At 47.9% G+C, this 22,497-nt stretch overlaps 1 protein-coding gene and 1 long non-coding RNA gene across 3 annotated transcripts in view; one reads left to right on the top strand and one right to left on the bottom strand.

Moving 5' to 3' along the window:
* MGAT5 (mannosyl (alpha-1,6-)-glycoprotein beta-1,6-N-acetyl-glucosaminyltransferase) overlaps positions 1-22,497 on the top strand; it is a 333,468-nt gene that overhangs the window by 73,086 nt on the left and 237,885 nt on the right. For both annotated transcript variants that reach the window (XM_015566532.1, XM_006767746.2), the window contains one exon: positions 13,869-14,236. In XM_015566532.1, coding sequence (XP_015422018.1) covers positions 13,996-14,236 — 241 coding nt within the window. In that variant the 5' untranslated portion in view covers positions 13,869-13,995. The remainder of the gene's footprint in view (positions 1-13,868; positions 14,237-22,497) is intronic.
* LOC107183741 lies at positions 4,935-13,930 on the bottom strand. The gene is made up of 5 exons (XR_001514558.1): positions 13,867-13,930; positions 11,161-11,164; positions 9,665-9,670; positions 6,251-6,258; positions 4,935-4,945 (listed from the first exon to the last, which is right to left on the bottom strand). It is a non-coding gene; the product is annotated as an uncharacterized LOC107183741 (long non-coding RNA).

Genomic DNA, 22,497 nt, shown 5'->3' with positions numbered 1-22,497 from the left:
CTGTGTTATGAATCGTAATGTAAATATCTGATATGCAGGATGGTCTTAGGTGACCCCTGTGAAAGGGTCGTTTGACCCCCAAAGGGGTCGCGACCCACAGGTTGAGAACCGCTGCTCTAAGGGATCAGCCAACTTCGACCAGTTTGAGAACCGCTGCTCTAAGGGATCAGCCAACCATTCGACCAGTTGACCGTTTGACCAGTTGCTGTGACGCACACTGACAGCCAGGGGGCAAACACTCAACGCAGGAGCTGCCCCCTGGTGGTCAGTGTGCTCCCACAGCGGGAGAGCCGCTCAGTAAGCTTACTGAGCTGCGGCAGGCACAGTGGGCCAGGATGAGCAGGAGCGGCACTGCACCCTGCCCAGGCGCGGGCCCAGACTCCTCCCAGCTGCCTGCCAATTCGGATTCACGCACTACTACATCAATAGACAATTGGTTAAAGAAGATATACTACATATGTACAATGGAATATTACTTGGACATAAAAAAGAATGAAATCTTAGCAGTTGCAAGTTTGACATGGTTGGACCACTATGCTGTATACCTGAAACCAATACAAAATAATACTGAATGCAAGCTGTAATTGAAAAAAAAAAAAAAAAAAATAGTCTGAGAGCTCTTGAGTAGAGACTACTGTATCCTCTGACATCCCTTCTGCCTCCTGTTTCAACTTTTAAGGACCCTGTGATTACCTGCAGCCCAGCTGATTAGCAGCCATTAATTCCATCTGGTACCTGATCCCTGTTGCGCCATGTAGTGTAACAGGTGCTGGGAGTGGGGACAGTGACTTATTTGGAGAGCCACTATTTTCCTTTCCCAAACTGTCTTGTTCCTTTTTGTTTTGCTTACCTTCTTATTACCATGTGTTCCAAAAAGAATTAAACAGAGGATAAAAATACATTTAAAAATAAGGAAAGACAATGAGGCAAGGAGAAAATCAGAAAGGAAAGTAAGAGTCAGGAATGAAGTTCAAACTCAAAGTAGATACCAGGGTACTTCCTGGGAGTCTGGGCCATGAGCTTTACCTGACAACTCTCTGGAAGTGAGAAGCACTGTCATTTACATGCTGCTGTGTCAATGAGTAAACCCTGGCCAGGTATTCAGATGCTTAGATGAATATTCTTTATTTTTTTAAATATAATTTTATTGATTTCAGAGAGGAAGGGAGAGGGAGAGAGACACAGAAACATTAATGATGAGAGTGAATGATCGGCAGCCTTCTGCATGCCCCCTCCCCACCCCCTGCCAGTGGGGATTGAGCCCGCAATCCGAGCATGTGTCCCTGACTGGAATTGAACCCTGGACTCTTGACTCTACAGGCCGACTCTATCCACTGAGCCAAAGCAGCCAGGGGCAGATGAATATTCTTGATGGTTAAGGTGAAAGAAAAGTTTTGTCTCTAGGTCCTCTTGGATACATGAAGTCTAATGAGCAAAACCTTTGCCAGGTTTATGGTAAACCCAGCGACATGGTTCACCTGGCCATTTCCTTCCTTCCTTCCTTCCTTCCTTCCTTCCTCCCTTCCTCCCTCCCTCCCTCCCTCCCTCACTCCCTTCCTTCTTTCTTCACTGCTTTCTCTTTTAGGTTAAAAATGCATTGCTTTGAAGATTTCTTTTAAGACATGAGATTCAGCGCCAGGCCAGATCCAGGGGTTAGAAATATCTAGTGTGGAGGTTCCCACTTGGCGATTCCCAATGGGTGAAGCTTGAGGGTGTCCTGAGCTTTTATTGTGAATGACAGTGATGTCTGTTTTCCAATTTCTAGTTTTGAGGGTCATTAAATACAATATGCATTGATCTCAATCTCTGATCCCCCTTCAAGGCAGAAGAGCGTGAAAGCCTGCCAGCATCCGTCAACCTTAGATTGTGGTTAGTGACATTCAGAAGAGTGCTCTGCATAGCAGCCCATGAAGATGACATGTTCTAATGAAAATATTTATTTATATCGCTAATGGACTGTTGGTTAAAGACAGGATGCATTAGGAACATTCAGGTCAAAATGGAATTATTGAGCATTATGCTGATAGTTCCGTCATTTTCCAGATTATTTTCCCTCTAGCCATAGTTGCATTTATCTGATCAGAATTCTGTTGGCATGTCTTACAGTATTTTTTTTAAATTAGTATTTAGAAAGAGAAAATATTATGACTGGTATACTAATGTTTCTCTTTAATCTATTAGGATTAAAGATTCAGACACCTGCAATGTGTTATTTGTGGAGAAAGGCTTTCAAAATCGCTCCCGCAAACCACCTGTTTTTTCCTGAGAGTATTTAGAAACAAAACAGAAAAAATATAAAAATAAACGTATGGGGTTTGGAGATGCCAGTTAATCACCCCTTCCTCCCTCTGGCCTCTGCACTAGAGGAAACAGGAAGGCAGATGGAGATTGAAGCACATTGGCAGCTTTATTAGAGTAAGACTGAGTGGGAAGATGTGTCTTGGGTGCAAGACTTTCTGACCCGCCCCAGATGGAATCCACACATCTGCCCAGATGGGGGCCAGGCAATGTGGGTGCCCCTGTAGGGTAGGGAAGCTCTGTCCCCTTAACATGTCGGGGGCAGGAAACCCAGCAGCCCGCCCTCACCAGCTTAGATGCTGTCACTCTTCGCCCACATGGCCCATGAGCGCTCTGATGCAGGAGCAGGAACAGTCGCTCTGGGGTTTCTTCCTGCGAATGGAGCACACATTCTGCATGAGAGCATGTCCAGGTAGTAAGTAAGGAGTTCTCTCTTATAAACCATTGGTTTCTTTTTAAATTCAGATGCAAGAAATCCAAATGTTGGGCAGTGTCTTGTCTAGCTTTGATGCCAGGGCTGGGAATCAGATTACTGGCTGGTTTTGAATATACATTTGGTCTCCACACCAATTGTGTACTATGAAGATGTAATTTTGGAATTGATTTTGTTGACCAATCATCCTTTTCCCCACAGAATTAAATTCTGTATGTCACAGGATAAATGGACTAAAAGTAATTTTTCATTGATCATTTTGAACATTGTCAAAGTGAATGAACTTCATAAACTTTAATATCTTGTTTTAAAAATGAAATATAATTTTACTTTAATCTATCATATATAAACATTAAGAAATCATTTAAAAGTTTCTAATGGGTGTGTGTGTGTGTGTGAGAGAGAGAGAGAGAGAGAGAGAGAGAGAGAGAGAGAGAGACTGATAAATGAGCTCATTTGTCACAAAAGGTTTGGCCAAAGTCAACCTAGAACAATGGATGGATTTGGGATTTTGTATCCCTTACATAGTCTCCAAATATAGTTTATTTCAGCAAAGCTTTGAAAGCTTTCAATGGCCATAAAGTTTTGACGTGCCTGGGAAGATAACAGAATTAGAGGCATGTCCAGAAACTTTATTGGTTGACATCATCTTATACAAAATTAAGACACCTAATGCTGATTGATGCTTACTCAGTTGAAGGCTGTTCCACTTTGAAGTCAACTGGGAAAGTAGTAGTGATTGTTAAGCAGGTGATACCACAACTAAGTTCTGTTCTTTAGAGCACTTCAGCAATTATAAAACAACAAAAACTCAGTAGAACCCTGATAACATCTAACTGAGCAGTGTAGAGTGTACGGTGGGCAGCTGCATGGAGTAATTTGCTGTAACAGAGTTAAAAGTTATGCATCCAAACCGTGTCTTTGATTTTAGCATATAGGATTAAAACCTTTAACCTAGAATGCACAGCCAGGTTTTTTTAGATGCAGTCCTAGTTGACAATGATAAAACCATGCTGTCTGCATGCATAATTCATATCTCAGCTGGATGCATTTTACAGTAACTAGGATTGTCCGTAAGACAACTGGTTCTACTGCCCTGCATCCATCTCACTCAAAAGTGCTACCATAACTGAGTTCTGTGCACATTGCAAAAAGGAGGGAGCTACGCCGTATTCTCCATCATCCCGCACTGAAAATTACCATCTGACTTGCCCTTATTCTCACTAACCTGGATAAAAAGATAAAAAGCAGTAGAGTTTTAATGTGCAAACAAACACCTGGGATCTTGTTATAAACACCAGTTCTGATTCAGTCTGGGGTTGGGTCTGAGATTTGCATTTCTAACAGTCTACCAGGTCATCTCAATGCTGTCAGTTCACAGACCAGATTTTGTGTAGCAATGCTAAAGAGGTGCAGGGTGCTAGAAGTGTTGGTAGACATTGAGGCCATTAGGTTAGCCTCAAACAATTGCTCATGTTTGGAGTCAGTACCCAGAAGAGGCTACTAAAAGCCCTAACAGTCCCCTGTGATCCTCCACAAGTCTTCCCGGGCAGGGTGGTGATCTCACAGGGCTTCAGGTGAGCTCTTCCTGAAAAGCTGCCTCCTTGGGCAGGACCCCTTGGGCACTAGCCTGGGAAGACCAGCTCGCGATTCTCTAAGGAGAAACCCAGTGTACCTTGCCGATGGCTTGTCTTGTAAGCCAGTGGATCCACATTGTGGAGAGCAGAAAGTTTAAGTGAAATATTGGAATAGGTCCCATTTTGGGTCCCACTAGATAGGACCCATAGAGTTGGTACAAGGAACATTAGTTCTTAGATGTATTAGTTCTCATCTCTAGCTGTGCATTAAAATGACCTAGGCAGCTTATAAATAAGAATACCCCTGCTTGGGCCACACTTCAAATGAAGTGAATTGGAATCTTCTGGCATGAGACCTGGGCATTTATATTTTTTAAAAAAGAGCCCAGGTGATTCTGAAGTGCACCAGGTGGAAAGGCCCTGGTTCAGGCGCACCTTAACTCGGAGGGCAGAAAACTCTTCTGAGATGCTCTGTGGTTGTTTGACTTAATTCAACATTTTTGTAAGCCTAGGGCTTATGACCAGATCCCAGTCAGGCTGACCCAAGATATTTGCAATATTTGTGAGAGTTGACCTAAGTTTATAAATTGGTAGGCAAGTGAGTTTATCCACCAGCATTCAATAGTTGAGTCCTTCCCTAAGAAAATTTAGAGCTGGGGCATGACGACCCAGGATCTGCCAAAGCTTGGGGCCTTGAGCTCCATGTGCAATTACTGTCACCATTTTAGAAGAGATGGAAATTAATTACAAGGTTTAAATGTGATCAGCCTTTGAGTAGCCACCTCAGATTGTGTGTGTATGTACATGCATATGTTCGCCCCTTGTCACATCAGCTAATTAAAAAAAAGATTTGAACCTGGTGGTGTATGAAATGAGGTGCCTGGAGGGCTGTCCCATTTCTGCCGACAGTGCAGCAGGAACCCTCATGGGGGGAGGCCAGCACCCAGCCAGTTCCTCTGCAGGTGGAGGAGAGGGGTCCAGGGTTGGGGTGACTGGCTTGTGAGGTCTGGGAGCACTTGTTGAATAATGCACTTTATCTTGAGGGCATTACCCCACTTTTAAAGATAATTTTGATAGTTTTTGTGACAGTGGTTTTTTCTATTGCTGGGGCCATTTTGAGCCAGTTATCACGCGTGGGTATTTTCTAGATGAGTTGCCAGAAATCGTCCGAGGAAAAAGTGCATTTTGTACGTACCATGAAATTTCTTTGTGGCTTTACCATCCTTTGGCTCTGAATGAAAGCAAATCTTTTGAGCATTTTCTTCATTCAGCACTGCCGAGCTCCACCTAGCAAATTTACACACTCTGTGAGCTTTCACAGGCTACTCCTTTCTTCCTCCGAGTCATTATCGACCTGTCATGATGCATGTCCATGGTTTCCTGGGCTGGGAGCCAGGTGACAGCCCTTTCCCTGTTCAGGCTGCTTGATGCAGCATCATCCGGGTTTGGTCTTCCCAAAGCCTTCTGTGTGCCTGTTGGTTTTATGGACGAGATCTTGGTGGAACAAAGCCCCGATGTTCCATACTCATTAGTAAATGGGCACAGCCAGCCTGGGAATGAGCTCCTCGGCTGGTGCCAAGGCAGTGCTGTCACTGAAGGATGGGGGAGAAACTGAGACTCATCTGTCAGTCATCTTGAGACAGCCCCAGGAATGGGCCCCTCTCATCTCTCTGTGGCCCCTGGTTTTAGCACAGGGCTCAGTGCCCACTTGTCTTCAGGCCTTTGGTTGACTCCTGAGTTCTCCTTTGTGCTCTGCAGGCTAGCCTGAGGGCTGGCCTTCTCTGAACCCCTTCCTGTGGGGTTGGTTCTACCAATTGGTAAAGACAGTGGTTCTCATCCCGGCACTTTTATCCTGCAGGGGACATTTGGCCATGTCTGCAGACAGGTTTGATTGTCAGGGTTGGGAGTGGAAGGGTCTCATGGCATCTAGTGGCTAGAGGACGGATGCTGCTTACCGTCCCTCAGTGCAGAGGCCAGCACAACTACTAGTAAGAATTATTTGGCTTCAGAGGGCAGTTGTGTCAAGGATTGAGAAACCCTGGGTTAAATGGGCTTATTTCATTTTTTAGGGACCTACGCTTTTTGTTTTTGTTTAGTGTTTTCAGAATTCTTGGAGTTGCTGCGGTTTCATTTTTTGTTGATGGGAAATTCTGTCAACTGTGAAGTACCTGTGGGCTTGGCGAATGAAACTGACAGGGCCTGTGAAGCCCAGATCTGATCCAGCAGCACAGCTTCCTTCTCCTTTGTTCCCCTCCCCTGTCCACCTGCCAGTAATGTGCACGCCCTGGAGGCCTAGGCAGAATGAAAGCGCAAAACCTTCCTTTCTGTTTTCCCTCCCCCTTTTGCCCTCTAGTGGAGATGGCCATACATGAAGTTGCCAGAGGTTGGCTGGGAGGGGGCAGAGAGCAGGAAGGAGGGCCTGTTCTGGAAAAGGAGTCATTCGCCTGAATACAGTATTTGAACATTTGTTTTGCTCTTGACACCAGATGTGGAGCCCTGAACCACACGCAGTGGACTTGTACATGTGAGGAAATACCCACTTCAGGGGGGCGGGTTCCTTTCCTGCCCACACGAGGAATGCAACTGTAGCCTAATGAATGAGCTCTCTGGGCACAGGCCTGCTGGGGTTTGATCACTTCACATGTAAAAGAGACTGGGCCACTCAAAAACCCATTAAGCCCTGACGGGTGTTTCTCAGTGGTTAGAGCCTCAGCCTGTGCACCAAAGGGTCATGGGTTCAATCCCCCATCAAGGGCACCTACCTGGATTGTAGGTCGATCCCCAGCTCCAGCTGGGGCTCATGGGGGAGGCAACCCATCAATGTGTCTCTCACATCAATGTTTCTCTCTCTCTCTTTCCCCCCTTCCACTCTCTCTAAAAAGCAATGGAAAAAATATCCTTGAGTGAGGATTAAAATAAATAAATATTTGTAAATATATGTATATGTATATTTATATTTATACATATATATAAAAATGCGGACATTAAAGTCCTCTCAACACAGGCCATTGCTCCTATATAAGACCAGGTCTGCCAGCAGTTTATAGGGCTTATTATAAAACCAGAATTAAAACTGATTTTTTTTTTAAAAAAAAGCCTTCCTAAGAATACCTAAGGTGTGTTGTTTTAGTGAGTGTCTTTCAGCTAGTGACTCAAAATAAGACTCGTTCTGCAAGTTCTAAAGAGAATAGGCTGATCTCACCTAGAATATGCTATTCCTGTTTATAGAGAAAAGCTATAGAGTTCGTCAGAGGACGAAGCATTGACGTGGGGTGGAATAAGCTGTAGAGGTTTCCAGGTCTTGGGTGCAGGGATTCTTTCAGCTTCTTCTTACCTCCCTTTAGTCTTCCTCTGATTATCTTGGGTGACCAAGGATGAAAGGAGCAGCCTCCATGAAGATCTCCCCACCGGTTTCTCCTCCCATTCTCTGTCTTGGACATTTTTGTTCCTTCAATCACTGCCTCTGCTAGAATTTTTTTCTGGAGATTTTCCCTTCTCCTTTTTTTCTTTTTATACCTGTCCTACCACCATAACCACTTTAGTTAAGCCCATCTGTTTAAGGGCACAGTGATTTTTCACTGCTGTGTGGTGAGATCTTAGGGTTGGGGCTTGCAGTGGGTAAGGTGCAGATAGTGTCAGAGAGCCAGGTTCTTTGTGGTTCACACCAGAACGAGGCCTTGGAGGTCATTGCTTATTTGTGTGCATCTCATTTCCACCATCGGGTCTTTTCCTCTGCCAACACTTAAATACATCCACTGTGTGCAAGGTGTGGCCGCTCCTGGCAGTGCCTGTCTTTGGGGTGTTTACAGCCCCCACAGGAGAGATTAATTAAGGTAAGAAGCTCCCCAGGGCAGCCTGCAGTGAGGGCACCAGGAGGACATGCTCTCCCCTGTCTGGGATGCTCCATGCAGAAGGCCGAGTCCAGCTGTGAGAGGGTGGGGTTCCCACCATAGCAGGATGAGCAGAGCAGACTTGGGATGAGGAGAAGACAGGTGTGAAGTAGTTCGAGTGGTGCGTGGTCAGGACAGAAGAGGTGTGCCAAGGTGGAGCAGTGCTGTCCCCTGTGAATGTTGGATCAGCAGCGGTGATGGGTCTGCCCTGTGAGGCTGTTGGAAAAGGTCAAATCTGTGTGGCTGGGGTTAGCATTGCTCCTAAAGCAGCGGTTCTCAACCTGTGGGTCTCGACCCCTTTGGCAGTCGAACGACCGTTCCACAGGGGTCACCTAAGACCATCCTGCATATCAGATATTTACATTACGATTCATAACAGTAGCAACATTACAGTTGTGAAGTAGCAACGAAAATAATTTTATGATTGGGTCACAACATGAGGAACTGTATTTAAAGGGCCAGAAGGTTGAGAACCACTGTGATCTAAAGGAACAGGCATTTCCCACTGCATGCATTCCCTGAAGACACAGGTTCCGATATAAAAACTGGGACCTTGGATGGGCACCTGAAGGAACTGCGTCATCAGTCTGGTTTTCACTCCCTTGGAACTGGGCTATTTTGAGGGTGTTCTCAGGTGGTTTGAGAAATTGGCATAAGGCAGGCAGGAGCCGTCTGATGGCGGCCTCTGAGGTTGTTCCAGAGCTTGTAGGAGCAGCTATGTCTGTTGAGCTGGTGGCAAATTCTCTGTGTCAGTTCCTTCTGTTGCAAGGCCTGTGGTCTACCCTTAGTAATGGTACAGCCAGGCTGTGGCTATGCTGTGGGGAATGGGGGTAGGGTCCTTGTTGGGCCCAGGAGGCTTCTCTGCCACCTCCAAGTACAGCTCCTCCTCCACCCCCAACTTCGAGGTGGGCTCTCTCTTTCGCTCTCACTCTCATTCTTGCTCTTACTCTCTCATAATAGCTTTATTGAGATTTGATTCATATAGAGTTCTCTCACTTAGTGTGTAATTCAATGATTTTTAATAAATTCACAGAATTATGCATCCATCACCACACATTTCAGACCATTTTCTTTACCCCAAAATAAACCCCACATGCCTTAACTGTCACCTCCTAGTACCCAACCCCGTAGTCCTAAACTACTGCTATTGTACTTGCTGTCCCTGTGGGTTTGCCTGTTCTTGACATCCTATATAATAAAAGCCTAATATGCAAATTGTTTGACCAGGAGTTCGACCACTGGCTATGATGTGTGCTGACCACCAGGGGGTGGCATGGAACATGGTGGGTGTTGGCAATATGGAGCTGGCAGTGGAGGTGCTGCTGGCCCCTATGGGCCCCAATGAGAGTGAGACCGTGGCAGGATGGTGGAGCAGGTGAGCAGGTGGTGCCAGACCAAGGCAGGTGCGAGCGGGGGCCCGATGACCCCACAGACAGTGACCAGCGGCAGTGGTGGGGAGTAGGGACCCCGCCCTGCTTCTAGGCGCTGAGGTAGCCAGGGGTGGAGGGGGCCTGGCCCCAACCGATTGCCCTGCAGATGATGACCAGTGGCTGGCAGGCCCTGATTGCCTGATTGGGGCTGGGCCCTGGGCTGGGACAGGGAACTGAGGGTGGGTGGTGGTGACCAACATCCCGTGGCGCCCAGGCGGGGGGCGGCGACCTCTCACCAGCTACCTGGGGTGGGTTATGGAGGTGCGGTGAGAATGTGGGGTGTCCACCGAGCTTCCTTTCACTCCCTCTGCTACTCTCCCCCAGGACACCAGGGTTCATGCACCGGGGAAGCCCCCACACTCAGGTGCCAGGTGCCCGTGAGGAGCCTGCCACACACCCAAGCAGCCTTTTTCGGGTGAGCTGGGCTGCAGCCACCAGGACTGCAGGGGCCGGTCAGGCTTTCTGTGGGTTCACGCAGGAGCCGGTCTGCAAGGCCGGCCAGGAGAGAGCTGGTGCCTGTCCAGCTTCCATGCAGCTCTGCTGGGCCGCCCAGAAGCCCACGCTGCTCCTGGCCATACTCTCTGCATCTCCACGTGGGGACTTGGGCGCCATGACTCAGGGGGATGGGGGCCCGGAGGCCCAGGTGTTGCCCAGGGCCCAGAGGTCAGCTGGGACCTGCCCTTCCACGCCAGATGCTCACACTTTGATCCCCTGCCAGGCCTAGGAACCGCACCTGTGCACGAATTTCATGCACCGGGCCAATAGTTTCATATAAATGGAGTCAAGCGTGCTCTTTTGTGACTGCCTTTTTTCACTTCCCATAATGTTTTCAGGGATCATCCATGTTGTAGCATGGTATCAGTACTTCATTCCTTTTTATTGACAATATTCCATGGTATGACTATACCACATTTTGCTTATCCATTTGCCAGTTGATGGACATTTGGGTTTTTCATTTTTTTAAAAAATCTATGAATAGTGCTCCCACATATGTCTTCATTTTTCATGGGAGAATTCCTAGGAGCAGAGTTGTCTGGGCAACATGGGAACTGTGGGCTTAGCCATTTGAGCAACTGCCAAACTACTTTGCACACCAGCTATACCCTGTCCATCTCCACCAACATCCTCAACACTTGTTCTTATGTCTTTTTCAATGATAGGCATGATGCTAATGAGTGTGAACTGGCATATCGTTGTGGTTTTGTTTGCATTTCTCTAATGGCTATTGATGTTGAGCAACTTTACATGTGCCTTTATTTTTTGAATGAAGAGAACTGACACATTTCCTTGCCAAAGATCTTTGACCATGTTTGGGAAGGTGGAGCCAGATATTGTGCTGAGGAGTCAATGGGGAAAGGAAGTGAACGTTGCTCTTTCAGGAAGCACAGGAATAGAGGAAATGTATGAGGGTGGCTAGTGGCAGCGACTGATCTGGCAGCTTGACTTGCTGCAAACAGACTCGCTGTAAAATTCTTTCTGGAGGAGAACGGACAAAGTCCTGGCCCTGGGTTGTCATTGCTCCTATTGGCAACAAGGCTTCAGAGACACACGTCTCATCCTCTCTGTGCCTGTCAGATCCACTTGGCTGGAGGCTCCAGCTGTTGGAAGGCCCAGAGCAGGCAGATTCTTGGCCCGAAAGACCACTTTTTAATCACTGTTGTTCTGTGGCTTCTTGATTAATTGTGGGGTCATTACTGGTGATCATCATTAGGTCTTTCCATGACACCATGCGCCCCCCACCCCCACCCCCCCGTGAGGATTTCGGCCTCCTATTACTATAGATCATAGGGGTGCCTCTCGAATAATAGTTTTGCAAAGTCTTTTAAAAATTCAGTCTTTCAAAAGGAATTGTGTAGATGAATTCTAATTCTCTGTGTGTGCTGACAAAGTTGCAGTTATTTCAAGCTATAGATGCCACTGGAGAAAAGAATATTTCTGGTCTTTCTCTAGTCACTTATAATCTAGGCCCACAATATCCAGAACTGCATTCTAAACTCAGAGATAGGGATTTTCACTTCAAATTTGTATGACTGAGCTGGAATTATCTGACCTGGGCTGGGTTTCTGGACTACCTATTTGCCCCCTGAATGCACCCCTGGGTGATTCTGACTCACCCCGAGGCCACGGCAGAGAAGTGCCTCCTTCTATTGATGCCTTTGGCCCTTGGCCTTTTCTTTGCTTGCTGCAACTTTGAGCAGTGCCCTTGGGAGATTAATTGAGAAAGCAGAGTGACTTCCTGTCTGAATGGGGACAGGTAATTCCTGTCAGAATCTCGGTTTCTTAGTAGGGCCCCCAGACTGTCTTTCTTGGTAGAGCACCTCCTGCACTCTCTGGGGAAAATCCCTACAGCCCTGATGTGAATCCACTCACTGGCCTGGGTTATCGCGAAGAAAGTGTGGCCACTTCCAGAGGACCCGGGGCAGCACCCAGTCAGCTGATTGACTTCTAGACATCAGCCCCTCGAAGGCGGGAACCCTGTCCCATTCATTGCTCGGTCCCCAGGGCCGGTGGGTGGCCGGAGTGCTCAGCATCTGCTTGTGAAACTGATGTAGGAAGCAGCCATGACAGGTGCTGTCCAGCTGGTCTGCACTTAGCGCGGCAGAATCAAGGGCATGGTGCCCAGATGACTCTTCACTTAGTCACCAGCTGTTTTCTTGTGCCCCTGAGAAAATATGCAGGGAAGTCCCTTAGAGGGTCCCCTGGGGTCGCACACAGGAACAGCCAAGGCTGGAAGACAGTGTCCTAAACCTGCAGACTAGGAGGGAGCCTCCTAGGCTGGCACAGTGGGAAAGGTGGTCTGATGCTGGTGGGGCTGCAGGAATGGGGAAGTCTGGATTGTCAGTGTGACCGGGCAAGGCCAGCAGGTGGGGGAGCAGGTCAGTGAAGACAGGAGCCTGCGACCATCTGCAGGGCTGTGGTGATTGCAGACTAGCAGTGCCAAGGGCGCGATGGCATGGAGGAACGGACAGCGGTGATCCAGTAGTGCCAGTGGAATTCAGGCCACCTGGTGTTGGCAGTGTGGTGGTGTGGCATGATGAGGGCAGCTCTCTGCCTGCATCAGGGGCTCTTGAATTTGAGCAGCAGCAGAACTACCCTGAGGACTTGGAGCACAAGCTGCTGTCTCCCGCCGCCTGCCCTCAGCGTTGCTGACTCAGCAGGACCACAGTGGGCCTGAGATTTGCATTTCTCACTTTGCTCCTGTTGCAGCTGAGTTAGAGACCCCACTTTGAAAACCACTGGCCTAGAATTTTCTGCTAAGTGCCAATAGTAAATGTTTTAGGCCTTTGAGCTACCTCGGATTTCTGTCACATCTTCTTAGTCGCTTTTCGCAACTCTTTTAGCATGTATGAGCCATTCTGGGCTGCGGATGAACGGGCTGGGCTGGTGGGAGTGGGGGCACAGGGAGGCAGGGTCTGGTTTACTGCCCCTGCAGCGCCCTGTGTTCCTCACTATGTGATGAGCAAAGGAAACTATGCTCTTTAACCTCATTTTGCCAGATATGAATGGAACAGCCACAGGAAAGCAGGCTGTCGCGTGCCCCACGCTTCCTGTGCTGAAGTGTAGGAGTGAAAAGTGCGAGCAGCTTTCACTCACGGTAGCTAGAACGGAAAGACTGCTGGGCATTGCCCCTGGCATCGCCTGTGTGCTGGTGCCTGGGAGAGGCCACCGGGTGGCCCCGAGAGAGAAAGCTCATCTCTGGACTTTGCTAATGAAAGCTGGCCATGCCTAAGCGGGAGCTCTTCCCCTCCCTGTCCCATTCCCCCTGAGGGGCATCCACTTTCTTGCTCACCTTTCCAGCTGCATGCTCTGATCCTCTCCAGAGCAGAGAACAATGACTTTGTAAGCTCACCTTACATATGCACAAAAGTGCCAGGGGGTGATAGGACTCCACCCTCCACTTGGGTTTCTGCTGACATTCAGTCAAATATCCTTCCATCTCCTCCCCACCTTGCACTACAGACTTCCTGTTTTGAACTTGATCCAGGCTGGAACAGCCCTGCTACACCTGTTAACACACTCAGGCGCCCGTTTCCTCCTCCGTATTTGTACAGCTTTTTGTCGCCTTGCCAGATTTCCCCTCTTAGCTGGCAGATCAAGAACCGTAAGATACCATACCGCACCGGCAAACTAAGAAAAAGGAAGTTCGCATTTTAGAGCTAATTTGAGTGAAAACAGGGCTCTGGTTTGCTTTACCGTGTTTTGCCATGACGGCTGAGCTAACTTTTCGCCTCCTCCACAGCAGGATGGAAGAGAGGAGAGGAAATCAGCAGACGCAGGAGCCGGAGTGAGACGGCCGAGCCCACCATGAGCCCGGGCCTCCCTTCTGCGCTTTGAGAGCCAGCGGCAGGTGAAGTCGCCAGAGAGCAATGGCTCTCTTCACTCCATGGAAGTTGTCCTCGCAGAAGCTGGGCTTTTTCCTCGTGACTTTTGGTTTTATTTGGGGTATGATGCTCCTGCATTTTACCATCCAGCAGCGGACTCAGCCCGAGAGCAGCTCCATGCTGCGTGAGCAGATCCTGGACCTCAGCAAGAGGTACATCAAGGCGCTGGCGGAGGAAAACAAGAACGTGGTGGACGGGCCGTACGCCGGGGTCATGACCGCTTACGGTAAGTGCCGCGCCTGGGCGGCTGCTTGACCCAGCAGCCCAGTGATTTTGCTTCCAAAGGACCCCAGGGGCTCTCAGACTTGGTCTTGTCATGGAGTGAGTGTGTTCCTTGCCATTGCCTTAGTGGCAGTGAATTGCTCACAGAGGGACACTTAGAAAGTTTAAGCAGTGTCCCTTGGGAATGTCTCAGCTCTGGTACACACTCGCACTCAGCCCTGGGAGCAGTGGGGTAGGCAGTTCCATTCTCCTGCTTGTGTTTGCAGCCAGCGCCTCCTCCCTCCACACATTTCTGGATTGCATGATCTCAGCTGGGAGTATCTTTCCCTAAACAAAACTTAATTAGAACTGGTGGATTGAGGTAGGGAGGCTGGGGAGGAGTGGTCCATGGACGCCAAGAAACACAGAGCCCTGTGTGCCTCCCCTTGGCCAGCATGCAAGACATTAGGGCTGCCTGTGGCTAATAGCTTTAACCTTTGGCTTCTTCAGAGATTATTGCTCTTGTTTCTTGCCCTTGTCACTAAGTGCCCAGCTTGAAAAGAAGTCTTTTTGTACTTGTTGCTCTTTTTTTGGCAGGTACTGTAAATCCTTTTTGAAATGAGGTTGAGTAAAAACAAACAAAAAAAAAAACATGTATAGAATTTTACTTATTTTTCTTTGGCCAAAAATTACACTTAATATAGAAAAAGAAAAAGTTGAAAGCTGAGACCAGCAAAAATATAGTAAGAAAAAAAATTAAATCACCTAAATCTATGCTAGGAAATAAGCACAATTAACATTTCAGTGCAGATCTTTCTGATACTCTGTATATGCAAATAAATATATATACACACAGATATATAGAGATGCAAAGTACTTACAAAAGCATGAGTATAAAGGAAAAATTGCAAGTAAAATTTGGATCATTGTGTTCTAGAGAAGCCACTTCCCTTGGGGTGACCCATTGTTCAGTGACAAGTCTAGTCATTGGATGGAGACTTCGGTGGCCTCAGGGTTTGAGACCCTGAGATATAATGTAAATGAGATAGGAGATGGGTTTGGGTGAGGGAAAAGGTTGGTATTCCATCTTGGGACCCAATCATGTGATTCCTGGAAATGTACAGCAACAGGTGGAAGCTAGGTTCAGACACAGGAAATCATGTTCAGCTTTACATATATATATATATTTCTTTTTGAAAGGATCTGGCAAATTTGGTTAGCTTTTAATATTGCATATGTATTCTTTTGGTAAGGAGAAAATGCTTGCTTTTAACATACAATGTGGAAATTCTTTTTCAGTGCCTACTATTTGATCACACTGTCTGCTTTAAGATTTGGCAGTGTCTGTAGGCATTGGCTCTTAATATGTCTACATAAAATACCATTTTTTCTGATCTGATGGATAATAAAAGATTCTATTTTGAAAGCTTATGTTGAAAAACAACTAGGTTGTTTTCAGAGGGCACATTTTTAAATTACTCATTGACTTTGATCTTCTGTGATACACGGTAAGGCAAAGGTAGATTTACAGTTCTTCATATGGAAAACAATACAATCTATACTAATAACAGAGGGATATGCAAATTGGCTGGGATGCTGTCACAAAGGGCACAAATACAATCTATACTAATAACAGAGGGATATGCAGATTGGCTGGGATACTGTCACAAAGAGCACGGAGAGGAAAGGAGAGCAGATAGGCAGTTAGGGCAATCAGGCCAGGAGGGGAGAGCAGATAGGCAGTTAGGGGGATCAGGCTGGGAGTGGAGAGCAATTAGGGCCATCAGGCTGGCAGGGGAGCAGTTAGGGGCATCAGGCAGGAAGGCAGGTGAGTGGTTAGGAGCCAGTGGTTCCTGATGATGAGAGGGATCCTGGATGGAGAGGGTACAGGCCGGGCTGAGGGACCCCCTCTCTCCTGGGCATGAATTTTGTGCACCGGGCCTCTAGTAATCTATAATAATCTATAATAATAAAAGCATAATATGCAAATTGACTGACTGTCTGAACAGAAGAACAACCATCCTGATGACCATGCTATGACATGCATTGGCGCCAGGCCAGCCAAGGGGGGTACAATGCAATTGGTCAGGGGGCCCCACCATTGCCCACCATCGCCCCGCAGAGGGAGGCCCATGCCAGCCAAGCGATTACATCCCACCCCTGTCACCCGCAGAGGGAGGCGATTGGTGACTGGGGAGGGAGGACAGCACTGCACCAATGGTGAGCAGTGGTAGTGGCATGGGCAGGGTCAGGGTCAGCTGCCGGCAGCTGGGGAAAGGAAAGCCCCGATAGGCCCTGATCTCTGGCCAGGCCTAGGACACTACCCAAGGGGTCCTGGATTACGAGAGGGCACAGGCCAGGCTGAGGGACACCGAACCTGTGCACAAATTTCATGCACTGGGCTTCTAGTTAATAAATAATAATACAAATATAAACTCTGGTTTTCTCGTACTCACAACTGTAAACCTACTTTTGCCCCATCCTATATTTCCTACGTATATTAAGCAAACCACCAGAAGAAATAAATAAAGCTGATTTTCACCATTGGTACTGCCAGTATGTGATCAGTGTATAACAAGTAAAACACATGCTGTTTTCAGGTTTCTGGTTCAGTGTACTCCATGTTGGGAGAAAAGGCGAGTAGTCGGTAGTAATTTGCTCCTTCTGTTTATCTCAGTCTATCAAATGTTTTCCATGGGAAGGAGGAAGCACATGAATGGTAAATATAGACTTTCAGTTTCTCCAGTTTTGACTGTTTTTGGTTCTGTGTACTGCTAAATATTTCACAGGGTAAGCTTCTGCTATACTCTAACGCAGCAGTTGCCAATCCGTGGTTCGCGGACCCCTGATGGTCTGTGAGGTCCAAAAGGTTGGCAACCACTGGTCTAAAGGACAGTGATCCGGTCTCAGATTTTCAGCCTCCCAGAGATGTTATGTGTTTGTTTTTGCTTGTTTGTTTTAAAGAAAGTTACCAACCCCCCAAGAGTAGCCTGTTAGAATTTCAACCACCTTTTAATCATAGGTCTTTGCAGCTCAAAGAAATTTTAGAAATTTTTGTGTTCTTCTTCCCTTTACAGATGATCCTTAGCAAAGTAATTCTTTTTTCTTCAACAAAACCCACAAAGAAACAACCACACAGGTGCCATCAGCAAGTCTTAACTCACACTACTGTTTTCTGTCATCTAGTCAGCTTGACATGTCAATCAAAATGGTCTTTGGAGCTGAGTTTCTGGAATATAATTGGACTGTGCTTGTGTGCTTGAAGAATTGGGATCATCACGTGGTGGGATCCTAAGTCAAGGTTTCTTCCCTCGGCATCAGTGACATCAATTCTTTATTGTGATGGGCTGTTTGTGCATCATGGGATGTTTAGCAGCATCCCTGGTGTCTCTACCCACTGGACACTAGTAGCTCCTCCCCAGTAGTGACAGTAAGAAAAGGTCTCCAGATATAGGGGCTCAAAATCCCCCTACCCACCTTGGAGAACCGCTGCACTTAGGGTGGGAACAGCAAGCACTGTCTGCCAGCATCTTTTCTAAGAGTCCTCGAGTGAATAACTGGTTCTTGTTCTTTAAAACCTGCCAGCCTAGCCTTCTCCCTGGGTTCCAGTTCTGGGCACCCACAGCTGGATTGACAAGGTGGTATATTGCACATCAAGTGCTGGGAAACTGGAGAGCCATCCTGGTGATGGCGCTTCCGCTGCAGTTTGTCAGCACCAGTCATGGTCATGTCAGCAGTTGATTGATGTCACATGTCACATGGAGACGAAGAGACTAGAACAGGGGTGGGCCACAGTGGGTTCTTAAACTGGACCGGAGGGCCGGAACAAAAGCATGGATGGAGTGTTTGTGTGAACTAATATAAATTCAAAGTAAACATCATTACATAAAAGGGTACCGTCTTTGTTTTTTTTAGTTTTATTCATTTCAAACGGGCCGGATCCAGCCCGCGGGCCGTAGTTTGCCCACGGCTGGACTAGAAGATGGTCCAGTGGTTTAGCTGGTGGAGTGGGGAAGAGGAGGTGTGAGTCATTGGTCTGCAGTTGCTTTTTCTCCCACAAATGCAGCCCAGGTACAGAGCACTGCCTAGCTATCTGCTCTGGAGGAGTGAAGAGCTGATGCCATGGTTGGGATCTGTCTCAGGTTTGAATGAATCCACTTAATAGAAAAAGAAAAATACCCTTTTCCTATTCCCACATCGGTATAATCAGAGACTCTTAGTATGCTATAAGTGGGTTTTTACTCTGGGACAGATGTTTGAAAAACAGTAGTAGCTGATACCAGATTATTATTGATTTATTAGAATCCCTGACCTGAGATCCCAGAGCAGCAGAATTTGGGTCAAATTCAGACCTCTGCCTGTTGTGCAATTAAGATTTTATAGAAATACAACCTCTCCCATTTGTTTGTAATAACTGAGAACCATGATAAAACCAGTTTTTATTTCACAGAGCAGGTAAAACATGCTGACTCCATCCTTCAGTAGTGACCATAGTTCATTCTAAAACACTCATCTGGTTTGGTTTGTCCTTGACTAAATAATTCCTCAGGACTCGCATGGTCTAAGGCAGCATTTTCAACCTTTTTCATCTCATGGCACACATAAACTAATTACTGAAATTCTGTGGCACACTAAAAAATATATTTTTTGCCCATCTGACAGAAAAAAAAGGTATAATGTTGATTCATTCATACTGAGTGGTTATTGTGTTGGCTGGTGTCATTTTCTTTTTTCTTTTTCTTTTTTTTAATATATTTTATTGATTTTTTACAGAGAGGAAGGGAGAGGGATAGAGAGCTAGAAACATCAATCAGCTGCCTCCTGCACGCCACCCACCGGGGATGTGCCTGCAACCAAGATACGTGCCCTTGATGGAATTGAACCTGGGACCCTTCCGTCCACAGGCTGACGCTCTATCCACTGAGCCAAACCAGTTAGGGCTGGTGTCATTTTCTTATTTGATAGTCTAAGGGGAAAGAGGTCAGTATCTCCAACCAAGTAATCAGGTACTGCATGTTTTAAGAATTCTTGTGGCACACCGGTTGAGAATCGCTGGTACAAGGCCATGGTCAGCAAACCGTGACTCTCGAGCCACATGCAGCTCTTTGGCCCCTTCAGTGTGGCTCTTGTACAAAATACCACGTACGGTCACGCATGTACAGTGCAATTGAAACTTCGTGGCCCATGCGCAGAAGTCGGTATTTTGTGGAAGAGCCACACTCAAGGGGCCAAAGAGCCGCATGTGGCTCGCAAGCCACAGTTTGCCGAGCACTGGTCTAAGGCATGGGAAGCGTCTTGGAATGCAGCGTGCCCCTTTTTGATATGCTGTCTGAATCTGCTTTTGAGCTACAATGTCAGAGCTGAATAGCTGCCACTGAGATGACACAGCCTAACATGTTTCCTGTCTGCTCCTTGGGCAAAAATCTCAGCCCTGCTCTGGACAGTTCCGGGGTCAGTCTTTCTGCCTACAGGATATTTCTGGTTCCTCCAGACTCCTCATTTTGCGTTTGACTTCATTAAGACATCTTCACGAGGCACCAGTGCTGTGCTTTTCGGTCCCCCGGAAGTGCCTCTGAGCACATGTCCAGAGCTGAGTGGTTGGGGGTATGGGCTTTGGAGCCAGCCAGTTGGCTTTGCCAAATAGCAGCTGTTGGCTGGGGCTCTGGTGGCAGGAACCACTGTGGAGTGGGATGCCGCTCCCTGTCTGCCAGGTCAGTGTGAGGCGTAAAGGAGGTGCTGCGTGCTTGCTGTCTGTCAAGTTTGACTGGGCCTCAACCCTCAGAACTTTCAAATAGTACCTCCCTGTCCCCATCCTTTTTTGGTGATTGGGAAAGAGACTTTTGAACTTGTGGGATTTAGTGATTCAAAAATGGTGGCTGGAAGATGTCCCAGCAGCCTGTGGAATAGTGGGAGCATTCATTCCCTGGGTGTGGCTGGCATTTCCGGGGGCGGCTCTGTCACTCCTGAGAGGAGCTGGAGCCAGAGCACTCTGCAGGCCAGCCTCACAGCGCCTGTCCCCCAGGCCAGCCGGCAGGGCCATGCCTGTCTGTGACTTTGGTGGATCTGCGTCATGAGTGGTGTCACTCGCCCTAGTCAATGCCGTTCTTGTTTCTGAGGTGAACTGATCTCTTTCTCTGATGGCCTGACCCACATTCTGATCCCCAGTGGTCAACTCTTATCTAACAGGACAGGCTTGGTCCACTTGTGTCTCTCAGTAACCGGAATGGAAACCTGGGGTGATCCACCCACTTGTTAACCCTGCTCTTTCTCATCTGTTTGCCTCACTGTGCTCTGGACTTGTCACCAGCTCAGGCTGAGGTGGATGTGCCTCCCACGCCCAATATCCCATTTTCCTGCTCCCCTTAACCTCCAGGTCTACACGCCTGCGCTTCCTGGCCTGCCTGCTCTGCCTTACCTCCTGTTCCCTGCATTTCTTGGGCCTAGACTGCCCCCTTGATTGGCTCTTATCCATCAAGCCTGGCTCTTTGGGGGGATGTCTGTGCCATTGGCTGGTGCGTGCTAGTGCCCTCAGAGTTTTGTTGCTACAGCTGGAAAGAGCTGTGCAGATCCCTGTTCTTGTGGAGGCTGCATTCATATTGGAGTCAGAAATAATAAACAAGACCATGTCAGACAATCAGAAATCCCAAGAAGAAAAATGACCCAGGAGATGTGCCCTTTTTTTTCTTTCTTCTTTTTTTTTTTTTTAGTTTAAAGTGAAAAGTGAGTTTATTAGTGGAGCTGTGAGAGTGGAGGCTACTCCACAGCAGCCCAGATGTGATTTTTTTTAAAGAGCTACTTTGGATGAGAAGGTCAAAGAAAATCTCTCCCAGGAGGTGACACCAAGGAGCTGCTGTGCAGGATGGGAAGAGGGAGGTTGAGACAGAGCGGCCAGCAGAAGGCAGCGTGTGGGCCTGGCAGAGGCCTGTGTGTGCACTCCAGGCAGAACAGGGGCTGCTGCAGCTGGAGCAAGTGAGCAGGAGCCTGTGGAAGCTGCTGTTGGCGGGGGCAGCAAGCAGGGGGCCATGTGGGCTGTGGATCTCAGTCTGATGGGAAGGGAGGGAGGTGAGGGGGTGGGAGTTCTTGTGGTGGAGCTTGGGCCTATTTTCTACTGTTACCGCCAGGAGGGTGCAGGGGGTATAAGGAGGAAGGAAGTTCTGTTTCCTTGAGGTGGCGTGAGGAACAGGGTAGGGCGTAGGTTGCTGGTCAGGAGCATGGTGCAGTAGCTGCCGCAGGTGGCCTTGGTTGGCCTGGAGGTGTCCATTTTCAAGACATTAGCACCATTTTCGGTTGGTTCAGCTCAAAAGCCAAAGGGAAGCTCTCCCCCCGCCCAACACACACACACACACCCCACCCCTGCCCGGGGAACGTGGGCATGGCTGCCTAAGGTTCCTCCGAAAAGGTAGCCCCTGCCCTGAGGTGAAGACCTAGGCCACCTTGTGAAAGTCAGACCAGCACTTCTACATGTTCCATTCCACATCTCCTACCAGAAAGAAGAAAACCTTCAGTTGCAGTTTTCAGATAGAGAAGCCTCTACAGGGTTTTCACTGTTTTCCTTTTGCCTCTTCTGCAAGGCTGGAGCAGGGCTGTTTTTGGAGGGCTGGCTCACGTGGAAACAGCATCACCGAGGCAGAGCCTGTGCCCCGAGGGCAGTGCCACTCTGGCCTGGAGCTGCAGGAAAAAGCCACTGCTCCGTGTGCCTGTGCCGGCCGAGGTTGCTCCGCGGTGACATGGCTGGTCATCCCCAGCCAGCATCCCAGCTCAGCCCAGCATCTCCCCCTCACTACCCCCAGCCCAACATCCCCCTGCCCAGCATCCCCTGTCTAGCATCCCCGCCCTGGGCCAGGATGAGGTCACAAACACACCAGCCAGTCCCAGAGTGGAGGAGGACCTGGGAGTGTTGGACAGGAGTGTAGTCTCTGGGAATGTGGGTCTCTGGGAGGAGCTAGAGCAGTGGTTCTCAACCTTCCTAATGCCGCGACCCTTTAAATACAGTTCCTCATGTTGTGGTGACCCCCAACCATAAAATTATTTTCGTTGCTACTTCATAACTGTAATGTTGCTACTGTTATGAATCGTAATGTAAATATCTGATATGCAGGGTGTATTTAGACGACCCCTGTGAAAGGGTTGTTCGACCCCCAAAGGGGTCACAACTCATAGGTTAAGAACCGCTGATTTAAGTCAACCTAAAAAAAAAAAAAGAAGTTTAAAGGATAGAAGCAGGCAGTTATTCTAAGGGTATTAAAAATAGTAATAAAGCATAGTAATGAAAACAAGATGATACTG

This window comes from Myotis davidii, unplaced genomic scaffold (assembly GCF_000327345.1).
Source record: "Myotis davidii unplaced genomic scaffold, ASM32734v1 scaffold923, whole genome shotgun sequence".
NCBI classification, from domain to species: Eukaryota; Metazoa; Chordata; class Mammalia; order Chiroptera; family Vespertilionidae; genus Myotis; species Myotis davidii.
Note: the sequence above shows the minus strand (reverse complement) of the source record. Positions and strands in the feature narration are given on the sequence as shown.